At 43.8% G+C, this 26,864-nt stretch overlaps 6 protein-coding genes across 6 annotated transcripts; 4 read left to right on the top strand and 2 right to left on the bottom strand.

Annotated features, from left to right (window-relative positions):
- Nucleotides 1–322: 322 nt before the first annotated feature.
- O0I10_006616 (uncharacterized protein) lies at nt 323–6,033 on the bottom strand (the record flags this gene model as incomplete). Its single annotated transcript, XM_058486643.1, has 8 exons — nt 323–1,945; nt 1,995–3,289; nt 3,348–3,746; nt 3,806–3,867; nt 3,925–4,156; nt 4,217–5,645; nt 5,714–5,923; nt 5,989–6,033. The coding sequence occupies 8 exons, from the start codon at nt 6,031–6,033 to the stop codon at nt 323–325; spliced, it is 5,295 nt and encodes a 1,764-aa protein (XP_058342714.1).
- Nucleotides 6,034–8,774: 2,741 nt separating this feature from the next.
- Nucleotides 8,775–9,865, top strand: O0I10_006615 (uncharacterized protein; the record flags this gene model as incomplete). Its single annotated transcript, XM_058486642.1, has 6 exons — nt 8,775–8,808; nt 8,905–8,962; nt 9,041–9,069; nt 9,132–9,364; nt 9,433–9,781; nt 9,846–9,865. The coding sequence occupies 6 exons, from the start codon at nt 8,775–8,777 to the stop codon at nt 9,863–9,865; spliced, it is 723 nt and encodes a 240-aa protein (XP_058342713.1).
- A 543-nt stretch (nt 9,866–10,408) lies between these two features.
- On the top strand, nt 10,409–13,521 carry O0I10_006614 (uncharacterized protein; the record flags this gene model as incomplete). Its single annotated transcript, XM_058486641.1, has 5 exons — nt 10,409–12,239; nt 12,301–12,815; nt 12,878–13,071; nt 13,141–13,384; nt 13,447–13,521. 5 exons carry the CDS (start codon nt 10,409–10,411, stop codon nt 13,519–13,521), a joined length of 2,859 nt encoding a protein of 952 aa, XP_058342712.1.
- Nucleotides 13,522–13,892: 371 nt separating this feature from the next.
- O0I10_006613 (uncharacterized protein) lies at nt 13,893–18,189 on the top strand (the record flags this gene model as incomplete). Its single annotated transcript, XM_058486640.1, has 10 exons — nt 13,893–14,153; nt 14,419–14,895; nt 14,957–14,999; nt 15,048–15,314; nt 15,378–15,565; nt 15,723–16,194; nt 16,268–17,275; nt 17,346–17,558; nt 17,638–17,912; nt 17,977–18,189. 10 exons carry the CDS (start codon nt 13,893–13,895, stop codon nt 18,187–18,189), a joined length of 3,417 nt encoding a protein of 1,138 aa, XP_058342711.1.
- Nucleotides 18,190–19,047: 858 nt separating this feature from the next.
- On the bottom strand, nt 19,048–20,376 carry O0I10_006612 (uncharacterized protein; the record flags this gene model as incomplete). Its single annotated transcript, XM_058486639.1, has 1 exon — nt 19,048–20,376. The coding sequence occupies one exon, from the start codon at nt 20,374–20,376 to the stop codon at nt 19,048–19,050; it is 1,329 nt and encodes a 442-aa protein (XP_058342710.1).
- Nucleotides 20,377–23,837: 3,461 nt separating this feature from the next.
- Nucleotides 23,838–26,649, top strand: O0I10_006611 (uncharacterized protein; the record flags this gene model as incomplete). The annotated part of the gene is made up of 4 exons (XM_058486638.1): nt 23,838–24,363; nt 24,437–25,286; nt 25,360–25,700; nt 25,766–26,649. 4 exons carry the CDS (start codon nt 23,838–23,840, stop codon nt 26,647–26,649), a joined length of 2,601 nt encoding a protein of 866 aa, XP_058342709.1.
- Nucleotides 26,650–26,864: the final 215 nt, after the last annotated feature.

Below are 26,864 nucleotides of genomic sequence, written 5' to 3'. Positions count from 1 at the left end.
GTAAGATAAAAAAAACACACATCTTGTGGGAAGAGCCATCAAAATATAGATAGCCATCATGTCGAGGGAGTTACATTACGTACAAGAAGAAGGAAAGACGACCCACTCGTTGTTGCAGTAAATGCACACATGTCTTTTACCCCTGCCTTTATCATGTATGCATCATGCCAATCATGCTCAATGCACTATACAAAGCGTACGAGAGAGAGAGAAAGGGACAAGTAGTTGTTGTGTGTATCAAGCATCATCGGGCATTTTTATTAAAGGGAAAACGAATCAGCTTTCATACCGAGAATGTATTATTATGTTATAATGGCTGTATTTATTGACGACTAGCGTCTGAGAACCTTGGTGGATGTTGTGGTGGAGTGTTGCGTTGTTGATTTGCTGACGATGATGGTGATGATGGTGATTGTGGAGCCGATGGACTAGCTACGTTATAGAATGCTGATCGTTGTGGTTGTGGTTGTGGTTGTGGTGATGAAGATGATGGTGCTGCTGCTGCTGCTGCTGCTGTATTAGGCAAATAGGGAGCCGTTGGAGCAATGTACTGTGGAGGCACGTGTGCATTTGGATTGTTGCGTAATTGCTCTGCAATGTATAACATCTCTTGTGCACTTCTAGCACCGTATTGCCCTGACGCTCCCATTTGGATCAATTGAAGAGCTTGTTGTTGGATGGCCATGCGTTGATCAATAGGCGACCCTCTAGCTTGGTTGATTTGCTGCAAACGTTGCTGAATAGCATTATTCAATGCGTCACGTAATTGCGAATGGTCTACTCCAGTATTCTCAGGTCTATGTTGTGGCTGCTGTGATGGGCGTTGTTGAATAACTTCATGCGCTTGCGCATTTCTTGCTTCAGTATTCTCATGTCTATGTGGTGGCGTCATTGATAGTCGTTGTTGAATTGCTTCACGCAGTCGTGCATTTCTCGCTTCAGTAATCTCACGTTCACGCTGCTGCTGCTGCTGCATTGAAAGTTGTTGTTGAATAGCTTCATTATTCTCATGTCTATGGTGTGGTTGTGGTTGTGGTTGTTGAGGTAGACGTTGTTGAATAGCAGCACGCACTTGAGCATTCCTCGCTTCAGCAATCTCATGCTCATGTTGTTGTTGCATGGATAGTCGTTGCTGAATAGCTTCACGCACTTGCGCATACCTCGTTTCATAATCCTCATTTCTATGTTGCTGTTGCTGCTGTGATGAGAGTCGTTGTTGAATAGCAGCACTTAATGCTTCACGAAGTCGTGCACCTCCCCTTTCAGTGTTCTCATATATAGCTGGTGGTATTTGATGTTGAGGAGCAGATCCCACTTGTGGATGTGATTGTGCTGGTTGAGGTGGTAGGTGATAGGGAGGACGATGCGGAATATAGCTTTCAGGGCGAATGTTTTGTGGTATTGTCGGTGGTTGCATTGAATAAGGTCTCATTGGAAGTGATACAGGGACATTGAATTGAGGTGGAGGTCTTGCTGGGTCAAATTGTACAAATTGTGATAGTGGTTGCATGGATGGTTGTGATAGTGGTGGCTGTGGTGGCGGATAATTAATACGCTGTTCATGTTGAAAAGCGGGTGGCGAATACATTTGAAATCGTGGTTGCTGTGGCGACTGTTGCTGTGGCTTCTTTGAACGTTGTCGCTTGGCAGCTGGCTGATTTGGACCTTGTATCTGAGAAGAGGGTTGAGATTCATATGGCTGATGTGGAACTTGTGGAATAGATGCCAACTGCTTTCGCTTTTTGGATCCCAAGAAGTCTGACAAGTCGCTGTCTGATATCGTTGCATCGCTATCAGTAGCCTCACCACCCGCATTGGGCTCATCCACATAGGTACCATCCTCCCCATTGCCATCAGGTTCTGTTGTGGATTGAGTCGCTTGCTTGCGTTTCTTCTTGTTGGATTCTTGGCTGCTGTTAGCATAAAGCAAATCCTCACGATAGCTCTAAAGTAGTTGTTAGTGTATATTTTAACTTTTGATAGAATGGACTTACAATCATTCCTCGTCTTCGTGCACCTCTTCCAAGCGCTTCTTTCTTTTGTTGCTCTTCTTCGTATTGCTTCTTCTTTTCTTGTAAAAACTTGGACCAGAAATCATTTTCTTCTTGACGAGGACCCGTATCATCAGCTAATTCCTCGGTAGCACCTTCCTTGTCTTGATTCCAAACACGTGCAAATGAAAATGAGAATCCCTTTTGACTTTCATCGGTTTCCTCATGTTGCTCAGGGGTCTCGACATTACTAATGTGGCTGCGATCCAATAATTTGTCGATAGCATGAGAATCATAGATGATGTCTTTGGATTTGTCGTCGTCAAATAAAGCTTGTGTTCCAAATTTGATGATGCTTTCAACATCATTCTCCTCCAAATCCTCATCATCCATTCTGTTCACGACCAAATGATCAAGCACCAACTTTTTCTTGGCGATTTGGGCTATCTTTTCTTCAACTGAGAACCGTGTCATGAACTTGAGCACAAGCACAGGCGATGTTTGACCGAAACGATGAGCACGTCCAATAGCTTGTTGATCTTGGTGAGGATTTGGATCGAAATCCCACAAGATGACCGTATCAGCAGTCGCCAAATTGATACCAACACCACCAGCACGAGTTGTCAACAAAAAGACATTGATATCTGATCCTGTCTTGTTGAACGCATCGATATTTTTGACTCGATCAATAGTTGGTGTCGTACCATCAAGTCGTACATATTTGACCCTTTCATAATTCAAGTAGTCTTCCAGGATATCAAGCGTCAATTGCATGGTCGAAAAGATAAGGATACGATGGCCATCTTTCAAGAGCTTGGGAAGCATTTGATGGAGCACTTTAAGCTTGGACGAGGCATCAATCAAAATCCTTTGAGTGGTTTCAGGTGTATCTTGTTGCAACTCGATACCAGGGATCAAGTATGGATGATTGAGCGCCTTTCGTAGCTGCATCAAGATGTTGTTGAGACTGCTCTTGCTTTTGCTGCTGCTGCCCTTGTCGCTTTTGTCGAGCATTGCATAAGAGATCAAATTCTTCTCCAAAAGGCCTTTGCAGACCTCTTTTTGCAGTGGTGTCATGCTCACGGGCACAATAATTTCAGACTTTGGAGGGATCTTGAGCACCAATTCCTTGGTCCGTCTCAGGAAATAAGGTTTCAATTGATCATGCAACTCTTGAACGACATCCCGTGAAAGCTCCTCGTATTTTGCCTCCAACGCTTCAACGTCAGCAAACTTTTCTGGATCCACAAAGTGCATGAGATTCATCAATTCTCGGATATTGTTTTGAAGAGGAGTGCCTAGTAGAGATATGATTTAGAATCGACCATCATATATTGTACCAAAGTGGAGACCTACCAGTCATCAAAATAGTATGATCCCATTGTAGTGACTTTAGCTTTTGAAACAATAAGCTTTCATTGTTCTTCAATCGCTGTGCTTCATCCACGACCATTGCGGGCCAGAACTTGGTTCTTCCAAAGATTGAAATATCCGATGTCGCACTTTCATATGTAAGAATGACGGCATGAACACGTATCCCATCTTGTTCACCACCACGGAACAGCTCATGTTGTTTCACAAGTCGTCGACTCTTGGCAGAACCAAAGTACGTAGATACCACCATGTCAGGCGCCCATTTGTTGAATTCTCTAAGCCAATTGGTTGCTGTGCTGTTTGGGACAATGACAAGGAACGGATACACGCCAAACTTTTTGAACAGCAAGTTGAGGAACGATACAATTTGGATTGTCTTGCCTATCAAACACCAATATTAATCACCCTTCAGCATGAATCCTTAACCCTTATTTACTTACCAAGACCCATATCATCTGCGAGAATACATGGTGAACTTCTTTCCCACTGGTAAATGAGCCAACTAGATCACCTTGATCAGTAACATGTTCATCACATATCGAAGATCCCTTGAACTTACTTGAGGCCATCCAGCTGATGTGGTAGTAAAGTGCCTCCGGCAATAAAATTGGGCTGTTGCTTAATCTCGTGCTGGCTATAATTCTCCCTGGTTGCCGCGTAGCGTACTTCTTCAACACGTTGCTTCATCTTTGTAGGCGGCTTCACTGTACATGCGTGCAAATACTGCTTGTAGGCATCGGTAAAGAACGAGTACAAATCCGAATCTTCCGGTGGTGGTGTATCCCAACAAGCTAATAGCAACATCCATTAGTCTTTGTCTCCAATACTTATCCCAAGCTTCAAATTATTACCTTCATCAAAGTTCAAATCATTAAACTTGACGAGTATTTTATGGACGCTTCTTGCTGGACCTTTGGTGATCGTATTGCCATAAATATCGACTGCTGTCAATATCCTTTCAACAGTCTTCCATGCTTTGGGGACCAAATCTTCTTCAATCGCGTGATTGTAATGCCTGACACGGTCGCAATATTTGTTGTATAATTGTTTGCATGTACGACTAATCCACTCTTCAGGCACCCAAGTGAGATGCCGATATGAAGTGTCGACCCATTTGACGAGATATTCTTTGGCCCCTTTTGCTGCATCGAATGTGATATCAAGTCTCTTATCAGCTGGTTCTCCCGCAATGCGCCATGTCACGATCCTTTCCACCTTTTTGTTGAATGTAATGCACTCTGTACACTTTTGTTGTTCCAAACATGTTTGTATGATCGTTTGACGAGATGCTCCCTTGAAAACATCCTCATTGTCGAACATCGTAGCATCGGCGACAGCTGGTAAACAAGAGTCGTGAAATCCACGTCTGCACATTGAACATCGTAAAAGGCCATTGGGATCGGTAGGATGATCATCCACGGTATCTGGAGGTGTTGCAATTTGTGTTGGACTCTCCCTATCGCTGAGAGGTTGATCTGAATTCGTGCTTGGGCTAGCCATGTTGGTCATTGTCTTCGGCAATAGCTTCAAATCAGCAATGTTGTGTACTTGATGGCATCCATCACAAGCTGGAATACAATCTGGTTTGCTGGCAATAGCTGATAGACATAAAGCGCATTGAAATTCGGTGCGTTCTTTGTCGTTTTTGATGCATTCACGTAAGAAACGTTTGTGTGGTACTGCAAGACAACCTTCGTGAACAGATGCTGTACATGTAATACATAAGAAAAGACGTCCTTGAAGCTCTTCTTCTTCCTCTGGTGTCATCTCAAATATGTCATCCATAGGTCGTCGCTGTCTTCCACCTCTTTTCTTTTTGCCCTTGTCACGTGGGGGTCCATTCGGGTATCCTTTCTCCTTACACTTCAAACAATCAATCCAATGCCGTTCAACAAAAGGTCGATTGGTGTAGTATGGTACAGCTGCCATAGGCCCTTTCTGCTGCTGAACAACGGGTGGTATTTCCAAATCAAAGTGCCGCGTCTTCTTCGGTTCCTTCGTAGGTGGTCGACTGCTCTTACGAGTGGTGTCGGGTGTGGAATGGCTGCTTGGTGTGTCGTCTTCAGAGCTCTCGAGTTCATCGTTGGCATTCGAATACTCATGTGAGCTGTCGTCTGAATCAGAGTCTTCCACAACGAATTTGCGCATCGAGGGTCTTTCTTCGTAAACGCTTCCACTGCTACTGCTGCCGCTGCTGCTGCTGTTGTTGTCAAGATCGAGGCGTTCATGGAAGCCCATCAGCATGTCGAGATCCACTTCACGCAACATACGAATGCCTTCCTACAATGCACCCATGTAGCCGTTAGATAAATAAACATCCTTGGTCACCTAGTTTACTAGTGTATTACCTGTGTTCTTGTGCCATCGTTCCACCTCACATCGTACATGACCTTGCCCGATCGTAACGTTCGTTTTGAGAGAATCTCTTGCAGAGGGCCATGAGCTTCTATCCTCGCTTCAGCTTGTTGAGCAATGTATGATGCATCGTCGTTCTTGTTGCTGGAATCGTCGGCAGGAATATTGACAGCTGAGACAACAAGCCAGTTTTTTAACAGGTCCTAAAACAAGAAGTGCATGTTGGCCATTGACAAACACCAATGTCTACATTGCCAGAGGTTCTTACTGCCTTTCGGATCGTCGTGAACTTTTTGGCATCTTGATCCCCCATGACACCAACTGCAAGGAATGTCACAGCAATAAAAAGAGGGATACAAATGGAGAAGAGGAAAGAAATCACGCACGCGTCCCGAAAATGTTGAGGTTGTGACACCTGCCGCGGTTGCTAAATAGTTGTCAAGTCCTTCATTCATGCGTGCGCACCCTTATTACCTTGTCCAAATATTACTATTCACTCTGCTATCCATTGAACCATCATCTTGTTGCTTGCTGACACGAATCTATTTTAAATAAAGTCGGCTTCATCCTTGTTTTTGTCACCTGCTTCTTTAACGACTTGGTGGATACGTAATTCGTTCAGCATTTGCTCTACATAGTCAATACCTCGGTCTTCGCAACCTTAATATTTAAGCTAGGTATTCCATGTCCTTCCTAATTCATCTATAAGTCAAAATATTGCGTAAATGGAGGACGACTGATTACTTCCATAATCATGGATGCTGAAAGGATAATGAAAGATACAATCAAATCATGCCCTTTCCAAAATAGAAACATGGTTCCTTTGTTTTTGAACTTCTTTGTAATTATAGCAAGCAAAATGACAACCCTAATGCATAGGCAGAAACTGTATGCTCGATATATAGACAAGTATCTTGTAATCCTTGTTCGATTTTCCATACGTCTCTTGTCTTTTGTGCCAACAATGATCTTAGAGCCATCCTCTCGCCTAGGTTGGGTTGGCCATTGCACATCCATGTGACGCCACGTAGTTAACATGGTAGCACCGTATTATGGGATACATCATTCGGTACAATGTAAATGGCTTCTAATCGATTCAACGCCTTGTTGATGGGTATGCCTATGTTTTGTAACCATGCATTGTTGTAATGAATTAGATTTCGTTCATAAATATGGACCACAATGACACCTCAACGTATGTATGCCTTGCCTTTAGGTACAAGTCATCCATGTCTTCTCATTCGTGAGCTAGCTGGCACTAAATAGTGTATAGAGTATCATCCATCAATCCTTCCATTCATGCAAAGGTAGCTGTGTTACACAAACACGCCCCTCTGCATCTTTGGCTATAGTCATACTACTTGACAATGAACAAAGACCTCTTTTCATATAGCATCACGCTTACAGCATAGGTAAAACATAAAGGTGCCCGTATCTCTAAACTTTACAATCAAACGTGGGGTCTTTAATAGAACAAAGCTGCTCGGCGGGGTGAAAGCGATCTTGTGTCAAACTATGAAGTCGATCGTGGCCGATCCCAGATTCACTCTATGTCGCTACCAGCCAAAAAATATTTTCGTCGTCGTCGAAAAAAAATTCAAGAGGTCGACCTCGATCCAATTTGGCTGGTGGCGACATTTGCGAATCTGGGATTGGCAACCTTGATCGTGAAACTACCACACATGATGCTGTTCACCCCGCCGAGCAACTTGCTTCTATTAAGGACCTCACGTTCGATTATGAAATCTTGAAATATGATTGCCTTTATGTTTTCACTATGCTGTAAGCGTGGTTGGTGTCGAGAGTACTATAGACAAGGTGAAGAACTAAGTGAAATGACACGTCGCGGTTACACACACACACATCCTTGACAGGTTGTCGCACAAATGGATGATGATGATTGTCCTAAGGAAGGGTATAAGTAAGCATTCTAGAATAGGTTGTGCAACGTGATTCAGGTGCCATTGCTAAGGATGGGCGGTTGAATACGTTGCTGCAGACAGTCAGGTACGACTCATAAGTGAATAAGCTGTCGGCTAATGACGGATGAAACTTTCCAATGTATCATCGTATCAAGTCATCATCGTAATTCAACATTGCTTCCACAAAGATTAATTGTGTGGGTGTGTGCGGTGTGTGTTGAACAAGTAGAAGATAGCTTTTGCCGGGGTTCTGAAACTAGTCGGCATTTTTGACTTGATGAAGCTGCGTCAAGGTTGCTTGCTTTGATGAGCGACCGCTTTTAGTGCATGTGCATGTGTGATCCAATATAGATTGAATCCAACAATAGTAATGCTTTTAAAGATACGAGATTGATGCATAAGAGTATGGATGAATAGAAGGAGAAACCATTTATGGTTTCCAAGACTACCAGCATTGCAACGCTTCTCATCATCATCGGGCTGAAATCTAAGACGAAGAAGTTATAGGTGAATCCATCAAATGGATAGCCAAGAGGTGTATATGCATTGCTTTCATCAAAGAGTGTAGAGATGCCATCTAAAATTAGAGTGCCTTTCCTCGTCAATTGATTTATACCTACCAAAGATCACCCTCTCTCATATGTAATAAATAATGTTAGATGGCAGATGTCAAAGTTCATGTATGTATGTAGATCCAAAGCACATTGGCTGCGTTGGTATTGGATACTATCATGACTGAGAAGATGTAATGGACTTCCAACATTCCCTCTTGCATGGTGTCAGCGAATTTAAATCACTCATTGTTCCAAAAAGAGATCATAGTTGATATGATGCTTAGTGTGTTAATAGCAAAAGTGGGATTATCCATGGCAACTACAGAAAAGAATCAGGTACCGCCATGAGCCTTTGTGGTGGCTTCCGATAGCATCCGTGACTACTGGGGTGATCACAGCCTACCCCGGCACTTTGTGTGTAAAAATTTGAGGGCAGCCGAGGTAGAGGTGAAAAAAACACTGTGAGCGCAACTCTTTTACTACCCCTCTCCGTTTGTGTAAGTCGGCACACATCGCATCCCCCTTCTATCACACTCATCCTCCATTTCTCACTCGCATTTCCTTCTTCTTTCAGTGCAATGGCTTTCCGTTTGTTGACCAAGGGCGCTACCGGTAAGCATTATCCCCCTTCTTAAACCAGCATCGACCTCTCTTGGTTACGCGCCCATTGGAACTGCATGGACTCAATGACCCTTTTTATCTATACAGCTGCCGCCGTCGCACGTCCTGCTATCATTACTTCTCGCCAGGCTCTTGGTGCTGCTGCGTAAGTCGATACTTTCTATGTCTACGAATATGAGGATCCTTTATATTGATATACGTTTGTCTTTTTAAACGATAACAGTGTCCGTGCGTACAGCACTCCCAAGGAGGGTAAGTTTGACATGTATATTGAATGGACAATTGGCTGATACAATGTATGTGGATGGTTATAGTCGAGCCTAAGCAAAAGGCTGCCAGCATCATTGACTCCCTTCCCGGTAACTCTCTTGTTTCCAAGACCGGTTTCGTTACCTTGAGCACTGGTTTGGCTACTTTCCTTATCTCCAAGGAGATCTACGTCTTCAACGAAGAATCCCTTGTCCTTCTCTGCACTGGTGCTTTCTTGGGTGTCCTCCTCAAGTACTTGCGTGAGCCCTATGTCAACATGGCCGAAGATCACATCAACGTATGTATGAAGGATGATGGAAACAAGATGGATTGGTAATTGACAGGTCTATGTGTACATGTATATAGCGTATCAAGAACATCTTGAACAAGGCTCGTCAAGATCACAAGGCTGCTGTCCAAGACCGCATTAACGAGGCTGGTCAAATGAAGGACCTTGTTGATGTCACCAAGTCTCTCTTCGAGCTCTCCCGTGACACCGCTCGTGTTGAAGCTGAGGCTTTCGCTCTTAAGCAACAAGTCGCCGTTGCCCAAGAAGTCAAGAGCACTCTTGATTCGTGGGTTCGTCATGAAGCCAGCCTTCGTGAGCGTGAGCAAAAGCAATTGGCTGCTTACTTGATCGAGAAGGTCCAAAAGGATCTCCAAGACCCCAAGGTTCAACAACAAATCTTGGATCAGGCTGTTGCCGATATCCAAAGTAAGTTTCAATCAATCAAAGTATGCGTGGATCAAGTTTATTCATGTTTATTCCACTCATTTAGAGATCGCCAAGTCTGCCTAAGCTCTCCCTCCCATTGTTCTATATCGTTTTACAATATAAATCATCACCATCTCACGAAATTACAGGGCGTCCATTTCTCTGTAGATTGTTTGAAGTTTCTAGACAATGAACATTGTTCTTTATCCCATTCATTCACGTGGTTTCATTATTCGATGTTGTTTTGTGCAATGCTCGCCATACCAACAACCGCCATTGACGTCTTTCAATTAACACCAGTATTCCTTTGTGTAGATACTCATTCTTTTATGCATGCATGTTGAAAACAATGAACATCTATTAGTCAATGTCCTTTAATGAAACAACTCTAATGTAACATGCTACTCAAGACGTTTAAAGTTATCAAAGGGTACTAGCAAATGGGATGGTAGCCATGGCAATTCACTTTGTCGGATAAATGATCAACACGATAATGGTGTCGCATTAGTCGTTAACACGCGGCGACGCGTTTCATTATGTCGCGAAAAATCCGAGGTTCCTCTCTTTCCTTTTCCGTTGAAGAGCACACACACTCCCTCCTCCTTCACCACTACATGGACACCTGCAATGACCGTTGAAGCCGTCAATGCACCCAAAGTACATCCCTTCTTCGCCAAGCGTAGTCAATTGAAGCCGAGTTCCAAGAATGAGCGCAATGCGTTGAAGCAATCACCTTCTGCACCTGTCGTTGTTTCAGGGGATAAAAGCGATCAGCCTTCCAAACCTCTTGAGCAGTTGTCTAACGGCAAAAAGACTCGAGCAACAAGTAAACCCATGTCAACGTGTCCAGCAGAGAGCTCAACAACAGCTGCCAAACGTTATGCGCGATATCGACAAGAAGTGAAGGAGCGTATCCATGATGAAGAGTGTCAACAAGCAAAGGGGGATGAAGAGCTCTCGCCCATGGATCAACTACTACGCGACTTTTATGGATGCTTATTGACTGAACCAGAAGATGATACCATTCCTCCAATTCCTTGCTATCGTCCATTCAAAAAGGGTCCTGCAGTGTGGCCTGATCAGTCATTGTTTCAAGGTGGACACATTCATCAATTCGACAATGAAGACTATTTTGCATCAAAAGAAGTAGCTTGTTCATCGAAGGCGGATAAAGAGGAGCCTGGAGATCGTATCCGCAAAATCCTCATCACATCAGGTTCAGCTTTTTTCACTGAAAGACGTGCCTGGAGAACGACAACATCTAGAAAGACAACTCCACCTTCTACAATTGCTGGATCGAATAAGCAACCAAAGACCACGGTGACATTGAGTCGAGCAAAGGTGGAACGATTGATGGATAACACATACAAGGATTGGAGGAAGATTCCTGTGTGCGAATACTTGTTTACGATGCTCTTTAAGGACAACGACCACGCAAACGATGAAGATGATGATGACAATGAGGATACCCATCGACAACTTTCATGGCCAGAAAAATATCGACCGAAGCACGTATCGAATCTTCTCGGCAATCCCAAATGCTATGCGTTTTTATCAGAATGGTTACATCAGAGCAAAGTTCGTACCAGCAAAGAGGAGCAGCAGAAAGTCAACAGGAGTAAACGAGCCAAAGTCGACAAAGGCAAATCACCATCATTGGATTTTGAGCAGCTGACATTGGATGGTTCGGATCATGAAGAAGAAGAAGAGGAGGAGGATGGAGGATCAAGTATGGACGAAGATGATGATGATGACGACGACGACTTTGTTATGAAGGATTCAAGGAGAAAAAGGCAAAAACGAGAAAAGAAGAAGCACAACATAGTTTTGATGGTTGGACCCAATGGTGTCGGCAAAACAGCGAGCATTTATACGGCAGCACATGAAATTGGATTTGACGTATTTGAGATTAATGCGGGTTCGAGACGATCGGGCAAAGATGTTCTTTCAGCCGTTGGTGAGATGAGTGACAGCCACCAAGTCAATTTTGCCGAAGGTTCTTCCAAGGAGCAATTTGCGAATCTTGCTTTGATGTTTGAAGCCGAATCCAAGAAACGGCAACTTCAGGAGGATCAAAACAAGCAAAACGCCAAGAAAAGAAAGACGCGACAGGAGACAGCGAATAGCAAAGGATCGATCATGAGCCATTTTGCAAAGCTTCCAAAGACAACAACAACATCCGATCAACAACCTCATACAGCAATGGCAGTGGATGAACAGGAAGAGAGCCATACTGATACCACCACTCATGAGAAGAGCAATGACAACAACGAAGCTGCAGCTGATGATGATGATGATGATGATAAGAAAAGGGATCAGCAACCATTGAGCGCACCAAAGCAGAGCTTGATCCTGATTGAGGAGGCTGATTTGTTGTACGAGGATGACAAAGGATTTTGGCCTGCAGTGATTGATCTTGCACAAAGAAGCAAACGGCCGATTATTATGACATGCAATGGTAAATTATTTGTTATTGAATAGGCGAAATTCAAATCGACTGATTTCTTTTTCTCATTTAGATGATGATTTGATACCTGCTGAATCGCTTTCATTCGAGAAGGTCATCCGAGTGCATGGACCAAACCGGAAGATACTCGCACCTTATTTGCAATTGCTGTGCCTGAACGAAGGATACATCATCGATCCATTTGAGCTTGTACATCTTATTGCATCGATTGGGAATGATTTACGCCAACTGATTCAGACGCTCGAAGTGTGGTGCAAGCAACCTGATATAGCTGTGCCTGAACGGGATCATAGCAAGGGGAAAAGGACCTTTGTTACGTGTCCCCGGATATTTGCTCAGTACATGGACCTTGACGACAATGGGCATTTCGATGAATTCTCAAAGGACGATTTCTGGAATAAGATTGATATGCCATTACTCAGCCAACTATATACGGACAAGATCAACAACGTCAAGCCCAAGGCTAACATTGCAGAAGCCATGTGGGCAAATGACATCAAAGGTGTTATGCGTGCCTTGGATACTGCATGCTTTGTGGATTCTTTTATTGCTCCAACGCATGAATCAGTGAGTGTGAACAAGATGACGTTTGATGTACATGAAATTAAATGTTTTATCTTTTTCTGCAGGGCCTACAGCAAGTGAATAGTGATCAGCTAGCGGGATATTCTGGGTCACTTTGTACGAGTGAGCATGCAGATGCGGCGTTGCAAGACTTGGGTTCGACCATCATGACGCTCAGCAATAAGCGATTGAAGAATCGTAAATGGCAACAAGAAATCCGACAAGGTGCCGCCACATGGGGCGAATTGTGTGACATTCGGTATGTACTTTGGCGGGGTCATGCAAAATCGGCGCAGCCATAGAGTAACCCATGGATGGTCAAATATAGAACAACTACCTTCCTTGAATGCAGTGATGCATCCATGCGATTACTAAACTGGCGATTGGCAGCGATTCCGGTCCGAAGCATTGTTATGCCAGATTATATACCTGCCATCCGAGCCATGTGTCGTGAAGAACAAGCTATCACCAACACTCGTAGAAAACGACGACCAGCTCGACGGAAGCGGAATTGGGTACTTAACGAGGATAGCATCGCGACATTGACACGGGATCGGGCAATAACAAATACGGTAAGCTTGATATGTTAAGGCGAAAGGATGCTTTTTTATCTCACATGATGGATTACGACTAGACCCGCCATTGGCATGAACATGCAATCAAGTACACTGAACGCTGGAATAAATCGCCCACCAACAACATAGGCTAGAATAAGCTAAAAATACGAGTGATTGTGGCTGCCCAAGAGTAAACTGTTCGATTCCCCCCAATTCATTCTTCTTCATCAAGAAAAAAGAGTTACCATGATATGGTTGTCTCACCTATGTTCGTATGGTGTGTGTATATACAGACGCAGCTCCTTTTTTTCTCTCTTTCTTGGTCATACATCTCTCTCTTCTCTTTCTTTTCCACTTTTTCCCTTTTTCCTTTTCTTTCACTTTTATTCACTCTCTATCATTTATCTTTATTGTGGCTTCTACTTTCCCCCCTTTCACCTCTAATTTTTTTACCCTTGTCGGCATAACACTGGCACCAACGCAAACACACACACGAACACATATTCAACCAACCAACACTACAATGAGCAATACAACAACACGAAAGGATCCAATATCAACGCCACTGTTACAGTCTAATGACAATAAACGACATTCACAACCACGAGGCCTTATGCGACAATCGCACATTCTACAATCTCGACGAGCTTCAAGTACCGGTACTTCAACAGGCACGCCAACTCAGCATTACTGCTACGCCTGTGATCAACCATGCACGCATAGCGACCGCAAGCATATCAACGCACTTGGACGCCTATACCACTATCAATGTTTTGTTTGTGAAGCAAGTATTTATTTTAGACTTTTATGATGCAGCATGTGTGTGTGTGCGTGTGGGGTAGAAAAAAAGGGTTGCATGGGCCAAATCCCTGCTTCTTATATTGAAGAGAAAGGGAAAGACAAAGACAAAGGGGGAAAATACGATCATGTCAGCAGCAAAAAGAGCTTGGACCATGGAAAGGGGGAAGGAGAGAGAGAGAAAGAGTTATATGGGGGAGGAGGAGGATGACCCACAAGATGATCCATCAGGAGCTTACCCATATTTATAGGATTGTCATACGTCAGTGACCAGCAGATACTATGCCATCGAACGAGGAAATCAACCATCGATCGTTTGTGAAAAGCATTACTACATCCACACACAATGCGCCCATTGCAATGAACGTTTTCAAGCCGATACTTTGGTTGAGTGGATCAATGGATTGAAATACCATCAGCAATGCATACAATGTCCTGGATGTCTCTTGGCCAAACGTGCATCTTCCTCCTCCTCCAGTCAATCCTCCTTTACCAGTAATGGCAATTGGAAAATCATCAACAGAGGGCAAAGACAACAAAGTCACGAGCAATTTGAGGAAAAAAGCAACTCTTTCACTTATGATGGAAAATCTTATTGTCGATACCATTATTCATTATTACGCGGCACAGCATGCATTGGCTGCGGTCAGGCTGTATTGGATAAGCCTGTCGAAGATGATACTGAGCGAGGTCGTTGGTGGCATTATGAGTGTTTCAAAATTTACAAGGTAAATGCAATGTCAATTCAAGTATCATACGCGATAGCTAATCATGTTTTTCTTCTTCTAGTACTGGCAAGTCAAGCTTGTTGATCCTCGATACGATCGTCATGGTAAGCCCTTTTTATGGTAGTTGGCATGGCAACTCAGACGACTTGTAGATGAATTCTCGACAATGAGCCCCAACGAGCTTATTGCTATCCAAACAACTATGGAGACAACAAGGAAGCAAGTGTGGACTGAGTTGCACGCGTTTGAAGACTCGTTGGCAACGTATATCTATGATCTTGGATTACACATCACCGCTGGCTCCTTTCATGAATCCGTTTCCATGGCACGTCAACTCGCATGGCATTTACGTGCATTGTTCACGGCACATCAATCGATCCACACCCTGTATACCCAACATGATCTTAGCAACCAAAAAGGTAATCAATGAAAAGTATCCCGAGGATTGACAATAGCTAATAGTGGATATGGATCGGATACAGTACCCGAGTGTAACAAGTGGACTCGATTGATCGGATCTCAAATAATCCAGCTATTTCAACTTTTCGATACGCAAAAGGAGGACGAGGAACGACATGTGTTTGGCAAAAAGGTGTTTGATTTTGTTGGTAGCCTAGCAAACAGCCTCAAGGTCTTATTACATGATGGTTTGGTTGAGGCATTACAGCTGGTAAGTTAAACATTGGAAGGGGAAAAGAGTGGTGTGTGTGTGTGTGTGTGTGTGTGTGTGACAACAGCCATGCATGACACTATTATGCATACACGCTTGAGGGAGGGATGTTTTCTTTTACAGGGCCTTACATTAAACAAGCGCACGTACATTGTAGGAGCATAACTCGGATGTCAAGAATGTGTTGTCTGTTTTCCTTCAGCCATTTGGTGATTTGAAGAGGCATAGTGCATGGATACCAGGACGCTATCTGTTTAAGGAATCGCCATTTCCAGAGACCGCCACGGCAGAGCAAGAAGACAAGTGTCGACATTGCCAAAAGGTTATCTTGGATCCATGCCTTCGTCATGGTGTAGGATCTTGGCATTTGGGTTGCTTAATATGTGGTGCATGTAAAAAGCAAATCCAGCATCCTCGTCAAGCACGCGTTGGCTATCATACAGAGAAATCGGGCCATGTTGATATGCTATTGCTATGCGACCAATGCACTGTTGACCCGCGTAATAGACCAAAGCACGTTATGCAACAAACCCAGCTCATCCCGGTTTCACAGTTGGAACAATGCATGCACTTGTTGCGTGTTGCACTTGCTCGTGTGGAACAACAAACAACCACGACATTGGCCACAGGTCAGAGCACAAAAAGGAAATTTCATCAATACATCAAGCCTGATCAATGTCGTCGTGTAATAATTGATTATAGGCAAAAACGGACTAAAGAAGATGCAGCATGCTGTGGATGACAAAACAAAACATTCGCAAAATCGACAACAGCCACTTTCTTCTTCACCTGCTTCTTTTCGACAATTGACAGTTGACACAGGAACAGCTGCTGCTGCTGCTGCTGACACTACCACGACGATGCAACAAAATGCTCAGCCTCAACAACAACAACAGCCAACCGGCACTATATATTGGTCCAACGTCAAACGTATGAAATCAAGCCAAGCCGATTCTACCACTACTACTACACCTCATACGATTGGCAACACACCCACACCACGACGTGCGTTAACGATCCATCAGCCATCAAGTGAAGTGATAAGCCCTACATCACCATCTTCGTCTCCCACGAGTAAATTTGTTGGTTACAGCACGCTACGCAGAGCGCTGAGCACAGGTCGTGGTACTCGTAATCATACAAGTAGCACCCTTCCTGCTCAGCAACAACGTTTACATGAAAAACCTACCGTTGCCACGCTACAACGCCATCATTGTCTCAATAATAGCTGTAAAAACGAGGACGCTATGCATTGGCTTGTCGATGTTTCAGACCTCCAGGACTTTTTATTGAGGAATCTAGCAGCGCTTTATGTTGAACGCTATGTCGGTGGCTACTTTGAGATTGAAGAGCTATTAGCACTTGTTGAACCACGCAAGGAATCGTTATGGGGCAAAGTCAAGCTTCACTTTCGTTCAGCAAGACAATATTCACCAGCGGATTGGATGCTTACGACACCTTCAACCAGCAGCAGCCCAACTCAACATACCAACGGCAACAACAACAACACCAATAATAGCACTCGTGTATTTGGAGTATCCTTGTCAAGCTTGGCAACCAAACAACGGCATCACCCCAAAGACCAACCTGCACGTGCAAATGCATTACAGTATGTGACCACCCATCACCCTACAATAGCTGCATACATTTCCGAGAATGTCATGGCTCCGATCATTGTGCAGGATTGTATCTTGGCTTTACTGCAACAAGGTAAGAATCTCACTGTTTGCCTTACCCCCTTCATGCATGCATTGACATTCTACTACTACTACATTTATAGATTTGGCTGTGGAAGGCATCTTTCGCAAAAATGGTAACATCCGTGAACTACGAGAAATGTCACAATCGGTCGACAGGGGTGAACCCTACTTTGAGCAGCTTATGCAAATATCATCATCCATTCAGCTGGCTGCTTTACTTAAACGATTCATTCGAGATATGCCAGAGCCTTTATTGACCTTCAGGTTATACAACCTTTTTCTTTCAAGTCTACGTACGTATCCAACAACAACTATACACATGTCGTCGTATTGTATTTGCTTACAAACTTGATTCACATACATACATAATAGAGATGGAGACTGAGCAAGAAACAAAGGCAGTGTTACATCTTGCATGTTGCATGTTGCCCAAGCCAAATCGAGATTTTATGCAGCTGCTGTTTTTATTCCTCAATCATGTTGCATCGTTCCATGCCAAGAATCTCATGGATATACACAACCTTGCAGTAGTACTGACACCTGGTGTATTCTATGCACCGCCAACGATGGCAGAAAGGTACCGAATGCCAAGGGATGAGATTAGAGTCGTGCATTTACTCATCAAATACCAAGCCGAGTTCATTACGGTAAGTGTGAAAAAGATCATACTCATCATTATCCACCTATCTAACACCAAGATGACTCTTTTAGGTACCCAAAGAATTCAATTTGGTTATGCAAGATAGTGGCATGATCAAAAGCCTATACCACGCCGATCTTACTTCGTCCAAAGACTTCGTACGCACCTATGCTAATATGATGAAAATGAAGAAACAAGGAGGAAATGCTGTGGGTGTGTCACCATTAGCAAGTCGATCAGCTATCGCCTTGACCAGCGCTCCACCGCAGGCACGGATGAAGTAGCATTTAGGCTCATGTATTCCCACAATCTAACTTTTTATATATCCCTTGCCCAACACCCCCTCTATATATCAACCTTGAACTGAAAAAGTATTCAATACAGCAAAGTGCAATCATTCTTGTAATCCCTTTCACAGCTTTTGCATTGGGAAAACGGATAGATCGGTTAATGTCGACCCTTTGTTTGGCAGATGCATCGACATGTTTGTTTTATATTTAATCAACACCCCATGATAACGATGCAAGCGGAAAGGAACACTTGCATGATGGTCATAAGTCATATGTTGCGTGTCCCATGGCTTTGGTTATGTACGTACGAACGTACGTACGTAGAATAGCTAAAAATGGATCTCTCTCTTTTTTTTACTCTCCTCAGCCCATGCTGCGGATAGGTGGGTGGGGTGTACGACGTTGCCATGATACAGTTATAGATTTATTCTCGGATTACGCAAAGTGTGATACACATCATGATGATGTGCTTTCGATCGAAATCTTTATGGAAATCATTGTTTTCCCTTGGCCATACACGCTTACAGTTTTCTCCCATGTGCAACGACATCATCGAGAGGGCTCAGCTTTCGGAGGAGAAAAAAGAGCAAAGATGCAGCAACCAAAGTAGCAGTGTAACGTCTGTGCTTGGTGACACGGATAAGAGAGAAACCTTTATACTGTATTTGTCAAAGAGTAAAGTTACAACCAAAAACAGCTACAAGAGGGGAAATGATGCATGATACATGTAGAATTGAAGAGATGCAGTAATATGTAAAACAAGATGAAGGGAATGGAGAATGTAAATAATATGATACAAAAGGATGAGGAGAAGAAGAAGAGGGATGGATAATAGAGGAGGAGGAGGAAGATTTAGGCAGCATTGACCTGAGGATAGTATGCTAGGAAACGCCGATTACGGTATTGGATATACTTTGAAAACGTACTCTTGCGAGTACCTACGAAAAAGGATCCATGTGCTGCAATCTCGGCATCAATCAATGGCAACAACAAGGGTCCATAACTATCGGACGATGTCATGGCAATGTCAATGGCTTGGGAGAAATCTGATAACGTGAACATGCACACGAATTCCTCAAACAAATGGGGCACTGTATGGCGGGGCTGAGCTGTATCGGTGGCCATAAAGATAAGTCTCAATCGTGGATGCAATAGTGATTTATCATGCTGCAAAGCAACGCATTCATTGAGCATGGTATCGTATTGCCCTTCTTGTGCCAGGGATTGCAATCGATTAATGAGCTCGTATTCATGCTGATGGTGCATACGATGGGTGCCTGCATTTACTTGTGCCAATTGCTCACGTACTTTATCCATGGTATATGCCATGGTAGCCTTGAAGACGCCATCACCGGTACGTAGATGCACACTTGCGTATTCGCCAGGACCACCAAGTAAGGAAACAACGTTAAGGGTTTGTTGAATAACGGTGGGATGACCAAAACCCATCTCGCTTGCCAAGTATTCTCGTAACCAATACAAGTCGTCCCGTTCAAGTACAAGGCGTGGTGTAGCAAACAGTGAACCGAATACCATGAAGCGTTCAGATCGTGCTGCCAAATCATCCAAATCAATGCGGTATCGGAATTGCATCAGCTCTTGGGTGCTGCTTTGCTTGACGTCAAAGATACGGTAGGAAAATCGGCTGTCATCATTCAAGCGATACACATGTTCGGGATCGTCATATTCAATGCCCCATTCAGATGCAAAGTAATTGGTGCTCATATCATCACGTTGAATGTACTTGATGCCAACATTGTCAAGGACACTCAAGTCAAAGATGGTTGATACGGGTACAGGCACGTAATGACGATATTCGGTACAAAGGCCTTTGCGATCTAATACAGGCCGAGAAGGGCAATCGCTCATTTTCTGTTCCAGCTGTGGGGATGGCCACCAGTATACGCCTCGTCCAATATTAATCTCGGGAAGGATCAACGTACGATCAAGTGCTTTGGCAAGCACCATTGCATTCAACAAGGCCAATCGTTGGTTGTGAAGACCCGAGTGTGGATAAAAAGTGATGTATTTTTCTTCTTGCTGTGCATCCTGTTTTCGTCTAGATGATTCCCAGATCTGAAACGAGGAGGCTCCCGTTGTAGGACGCGTGCGATAAACAACCGTCAATAGCAGCAAGAATGTGGTCAAGGCCGCTGCAATGAGATATTTTGTTGAACGCATATAGATGAGGTGTGCGGGAGAAAGGGTGTAAAAAAAGAGAGAGGAAGGAAGACATTTTCTCATAGATGGAAGCTTTAAAAATAAACGAGATGGCGGGTTCTCACTTGACTTATGCACCCAAAAAAAGGTTTTCCTTTTCAATCTTGTCCGACAAACGCCCTTTTGTTTCGCGTCCCTTCTCGCGTCGTTTTATCCCAGGTACCCGATTGTGTTACCAAGCGGGGCTCTGTGGCTGTGCGTTTTTCAAAACAAGTTGTTATTCATGGCCCATATCAGCAATCCATTTTGCCGATTGGTACACTTTGGGCGTATGTGTGGGATGCATATGGCCTGTTGTTGTTGACTCGGTCAATCAAATTTCATTGCTATGTGATCATCCAGCAGGCTTTGGGTATACGAATAAATTGAACCATGATACATACGAGATACATTGGTGAATGTTTTGCAATGAAAATGCAGGGCTTAGCAATGAAAGGGGTATAATCGCCCATTGGATAAATGTGAGAACAGATCAATGTGTCCAAATAAGGTGTATGCTTTTTTTCTGCATCAAAAAGTCAGCGGCGTCTTCCCGAGGTTTCTCCCTCTTCTCAAATCCCAGGGTTAATGTTGACATGGCATACCATACCCTTTTAATAGTATCCTTAAACATCTCTCGGACATCAATTTCAAATGCCATGGTTATCAACATGCTACCATTTGTGACAAAAGCGCTAGGATCACGTGATACAAAAGCTAATGATGCGATGACCATGGACTGAAAGGCGCCAAAGTTGAGCTATATATCGATAATGGGACGCCATTCTTTAAGACGAGACGCGTGCATTTATTGATTCGGTGATGGCATGCTATGTAGGTGAAATTGGCTTAAATCTAATTAGAGTGGCGCCTATCATGCATGATCCTTTCTTGTTCCTCTCCTCTTCTTGACCAATCTACGACAGCAATCTCCCACACCTCCCATCGCTGTTGCACGCTACTTCATTGTCGTCGTATTCAACTCCTCACCACTCGCAATCAACGCAACGATCGAAGCATGTTGTAATCGCGCACTTTCCATGGCACACTCTTCCTTCCTGATGCACCTTAATACCACCCTCATGTCCACTTTATTGCTTGCTTCAAGACGAGGAAAAAACAACATTGTCTCTATGGAGTGGTAGGTGTTCATTGATTATAGAGGGTCTATACACGAGTTATGAGATACAAGAAGCAGAGGATGATACTAGTCAAGAGTATAGATACAAAGGAATGGCTCATTTTGTGTGGTCGCTCGCCTGCTATGCTTATTTCGATGGATGGACAAGAACATCACGCCAAGACTCTTTGACAGAGAACAAGCTTTATGTCCGGTGTAGGCATCGCACCTCTTCAACGAATGTTGTCGTCTTGAGGCTTTTCTATTTGGGTGACCACAGCAATCCACATGCCATACATACAAGAGCGGCGCCTCTTTCGATGGCGCTGTCAGAGGTCCAGGTTCATGTACGTATTACAATGAATGATCTTCATTACAACTCTATGGGTTAGAGCTGATCATTGTGGTCCATTTATAGTATCTTTTTTGTTATCCTCTTCTTCTCATTGTCGTGGTCGTCATTGGATATTTGGCTCTTGTAATGAGGTAAAACGCAAGCATATTACCTGAGGAATCACATACTCATGTACATCATCCATTTCTTCTTACGTAGCTACCTCCCCGATCCATTTTACAAGGTCCAGCAACATGAGGTTGATTTGGATGGTGCGCTATCTTGGTCCAATACGGGGTGATGCATCCAAGACGACTCGGCTATCGGCCACTTTGGCTCTCCAATAATGGTATCATTGACATCAGTGATAAGCACGGCAAACCGCAGCTCTGGACTTTGGACACAAAGCTTGTCATCACCCCACACTTGAACGCTATGGAATCTCTTTCAGTCAACCACGGCTATCAGTATGAGAACAACCAAAGGCGCAAAGGTGTTGGATACGTTCTTTATATCCCTGCAGGATCAGTGAGAAAGAAGAGGTTCAATGGCAGCAACATGGATGATGAAGGAGGATTATTACTCTTAGATCTTGTATACCCGGCTATTCTTTGAATAAAAGCACGTGGCATTGCAATCCATCCCTACACCATGAATGCCCACACAAGGTTACATAATTAAGATGATCCATGGAATGAGAATAAGATTACAAGGTCGAGCAAATGAGAATGCAGCACATGGCACGATTGAAATAGCTAAAATGAATGACGATGCCCCTTTATGGTGACAGGCTTTAATTGTTGGTGGCATCATCCTCCACGTATGCATGTTGGTGGATCATGCTATGTACACACACATCATTGCGTTTAAGCTTCTCAATAGAAACAAGTTGGGGACGTGCAAAAAATGAGGCGATATGAAAGTTATTTATACCCATTGTAGCGTTTCTTTGTCATACAAGCACGTGTGGACAGGGTGGGAATTTTGCAAACCGTCAAACCAGATACAAATGACAGCCAGCGTGATTATGGATGCTATCTCGCAAAACGATGAGTCATATCAAAAGAGCATAGCAACAACACGTATCCAGGTCGACCATGTACCCTTTTTCGATTACATGATGCATCATGCATCAACACCTACTACCTATTTATGGACGACGACATGATGTATGTTTGTTTGTTGTGGTGTTGGCGGTGGTCAGCATCGAAAGAGACCCTCCTTCATCCGTAACTACGGAAAGATGTTATACGTTATTACGCTGATTCTAATTAACATTAGTACTCAGTTGCACACAGGGAATTACATTTCCATTGTCAACCGTGTTATAATACATGCTGAGGACGTGGAATGGAAATCCAGATTTGGGGATCCGAGACAATGGCACACACACATAACATTGACAATTTTGCGCAGTCAGCATGGTGGCACCATTGGTAAGGCCAATACCGAGCCAATCGCTCAACTGCTTAATTGAGCAAATAGTAAACAAGGTTGCCTTCGAAGAACGATGAGGAGGTCCTGTGGTCATTCCAATGACTCATTTTCGGCTTTTCTTTCCATTGCTTATGTTTAAATCGTCGCCAACCCCTGAACTTGGATCGCCCGGCAAGTTTGACAGGGCGGTCTTTTTTTTCTTTTTTCGCTAGCCCATTCGACAGAAATGAAATCTGGGTTAGCTCATATGGTCTCAATATACAAGCATGCACAGTGATGGATGCATCGACTTTCACATGCGGGGGAACAATTGCTTTTGCAAAGTGGCGTGAGGAAGCCCCGTGGTCTGAGCACTGGAGTTTTAAAAAATGAGGTGAGTACAAGTTATCCAATCATTTTCGTTAGAGACGCTGGAGCAAATGTGGCCTGTTAAATGTCAATGCACAAACGACAAACCTATTATATAGGTCCAGAACACCATCTTCGTAGCGAGCTGTAATCTCTTTTATCTCTACACATACATTCTCTCTCTTTACACCATTCACTCCAAGAATGATGGAAGACACCTTCGAATCATATCTCGGAATGCGTCCTAACGAAGAACAGCGACGTCCTTCCTCCAACATACTCGACAACCATCTTTCACCACAACTTTCATTGGGATCATCCCCTACCGGTCCACAAGCAACAGCATCCGATTTTTCACTTGACGAATTGGAAAACATGTTCGACTGGGATCACTCCTCACAACATTTCCCATCACCTTCATCTTCATCAACATTATCACCACCCACCGATCACTTGATGCAAGATGATGTTCATGTTGAGGCACAAAAAGCCTTTGGTTTCTTTCCCACAGGAATCTATGATGGCTATTTTGGTGAGCCGTATTCGCTCAATGGCCAAATGCCTGGAATTGCTATCCCTGCCACGCCACTTGCAGATGGCCCGACAACCATTTCTCCTTCAACATCCTCATCAGGCGTATCCACCACATCCACTTGGCAAATCCCACCTATCAATGCATTCACTGTGCCCGATGGTGTTCAAACAACACCAACACCTCCTATCGAGCGTGGTAAGCTCTTTAGCTGAAAAAGAAAATTTGTATAACAAATGAGCTCATTGAACCTTTTTTATTACTGCCATAGATGATACCAACAACAACAATTCAACCATCGGCCGTAAACGCTCTAGCAGTAATGCTGAATTCTGGCAATTGGAACCAACACAGCAAATTAAAAAAGTAGCACACAACGCTATCGAACGTCGCTATCGAACCAACATCAACGACCGTATCAATGATCTCAAGAACGTTGTGCCAGCACTTTACAAGGCCAAAGTCGGCGAAAAGAATGATGACGATGAATCGGATGATGAGTCTGGTGAAACAGAAATCGTTGATGGTATCGAAGTGGCCAAAAAGCTCAACAAGGCAACCATTTTACGCAAAGCAACCGAGTACATCTTGTTCTTAAGACGCAACAATGACCTTGCCAACCGTGAAAACCAAATCCTGCAGCACATCATTGGACAAATGCCTGGTGGACAACAAGTACTTAATGAATTTTTGGCACGAAAACGCGAGTTTCAACAACAAGAGCAAGAGCGTCTTGCTCGTGAACGTAAAGAAGCTCGTATGCGCGAACAAGTACAGCGTCAAGAATTATTGAAAGAGCGTGCAGCCCAACGTGCAGCTCTCGCACAGCTATTACCAAAGCGTGAACGTCGACCTTATCGTCGAAGAAAGAAGGCTGAACAAGATGCCAAGAAGAGTAAAGCTGCAAACAAGGATCAGGGGCCAAACCAAATGTTTATGGCAATGTACATGTGTGTTGCCTTTTTCTCGGCATCACCTTTCAGCACATCCGACAATGCTCCAAAGCATAATACAGCCTCTGGTCATCATTATCCACATACTTCTCGCATCCCATTTTCCAACACAACCACCTTCAATCATCCATCAACGCCTTCCTCCCAATTTCTCAGCTTGAGTGCATGGTATGTTTATACGTGGCATTGTTGTTTGTTTATGCATTGCTGTTATTAACACTGCTGCTTCTGGTGCATATAGGACTTGGCTGCAGATCGCTGTTTATACCTTTGGCTTCATTTATCTTATCATTCTCCCATGGCTAAATCGTGCTGCTTCTCGGCGTACCAATAAGAAATGCCATCACTCACACCATCATTATGCATCTGAAGTCGTATCATCGTGGCATCAGCTTTACGATTCAATGATCAGCCATGCACCCTTATCTCAATCTCCTTTGGTGTTGGTGTTGCAAACGCTTTACGACATGCTGGCATTTCTTCCTTTTTATCGTTCCCTATTCGCCACAACACACGTCACCGAAAGTGAACTCACCAAAGCCGCCGCTTGGACAAGATTAAGTGAAATGCAGTGCCTTGGAGGTAATAAGAAGACCTACATTATGACTTTGATGAAAGTGATACCTAACGACGTGTTTATTATATAGCTGAGCCTTCGGTAACTAAGCTTCAACTTTTACGCTCATGTGTGGCCATGTTGTCTCGTATCCATTTGCTTGAACGTGATCCTCGTCTCGTTACTGATCGTACCACGGCCCGAGTCAATATTACTGCTGCCATCCAACTTCGATTGGTTTTTGGTCCCAACCGATTTTCAGACAAGCTTGCAGGCAACGAACCACCCCAACAAGTCATGTCCATGCTTGCCAACCGTACCTCAAGCCGCACTTGCCCCACTGTATTTTACTCATACGTGTTGCCTTATCTCGTGACACCTCTTGATTGGAACGACTATTGGTTGGCACTTGACAAGCTCCAAGCCATGTATATCCAATGGATGCTTTCAGAAGGCAACAGCAGTGAATTGTTTAACATGTTTAGCACAAAGGATGTACCTGCCATGGTTGCCTGGTGGACGCATCTTGGCAAATGTCTTGGAAACGGTTCAGCTCCTTCAAGCAGCCTTGAATTTTTGCATACATTGATTGATAAGGATGAAAAATGCCCATCCTCCGTATTACTCAAACGCCATTGTCGATCCATCTACCACTTTGTGCAAGCCGCCAGCAACAACAACAACAGCGAAACATGTGCCAACCATCTGGAGCAGGCTCTCGCAGACCACAATGCATCCGCTGATTGTATTGCTTATTTAGCACCGGCGGATTTGCATGGCAACCATGAAGCGGATTTGTTGCACTTGTCCACCTTGGCTGTTCATTTGCATGTGTATCGTCGTTTATCAGGCACAGAGAATGATTTACTACAACGCTATCGACAGCAAATCAAGGAGCGTATTGTTCGACAAGTGGAACTTCCCATTGTCGATGACGAGTGCCGTGAAAAAGTTGAAGCCATCCTTTCCAACTAGATTTTTTCTCATTCACCAACCACCAACCATCCTTTCCATATCTCACACCTTATTCCCAAGTTCCTTTCGCTTGTTGTTGTAGCATCATTTAACCTCCTGCCTGTACTGTATATCTTTATCCCATTCTTCCATTATTGCATGTATATCCTCCCTCTTTCTCATCTTGTATCTTTTCTATCCTTACAATGTTGAATAGAACCAACCACTAGAATACT

The sequence above is a fragment of the Lichtheimia ornata genome (genome assembly GCF_029851405.1).
Source record: "Lichtheimia ornata isolate CBS 291.66 chromosome Unknown scaffold00029, whole genome shotgun sequence".
In the NCBI taxonomy this organism is placed as follows: Eukaryota; Fungi; Mucoromycota; class Mucoromycetes; order Mucorales; family Lichtheimiaceae; genus Lichtheimia; species Lichtheimia ornata.
The sequence above is the reverse complement of the archived record's forward strand: the minus strand, read 5'-3'. Positions and strand labels throughout refer to the sequence as shown.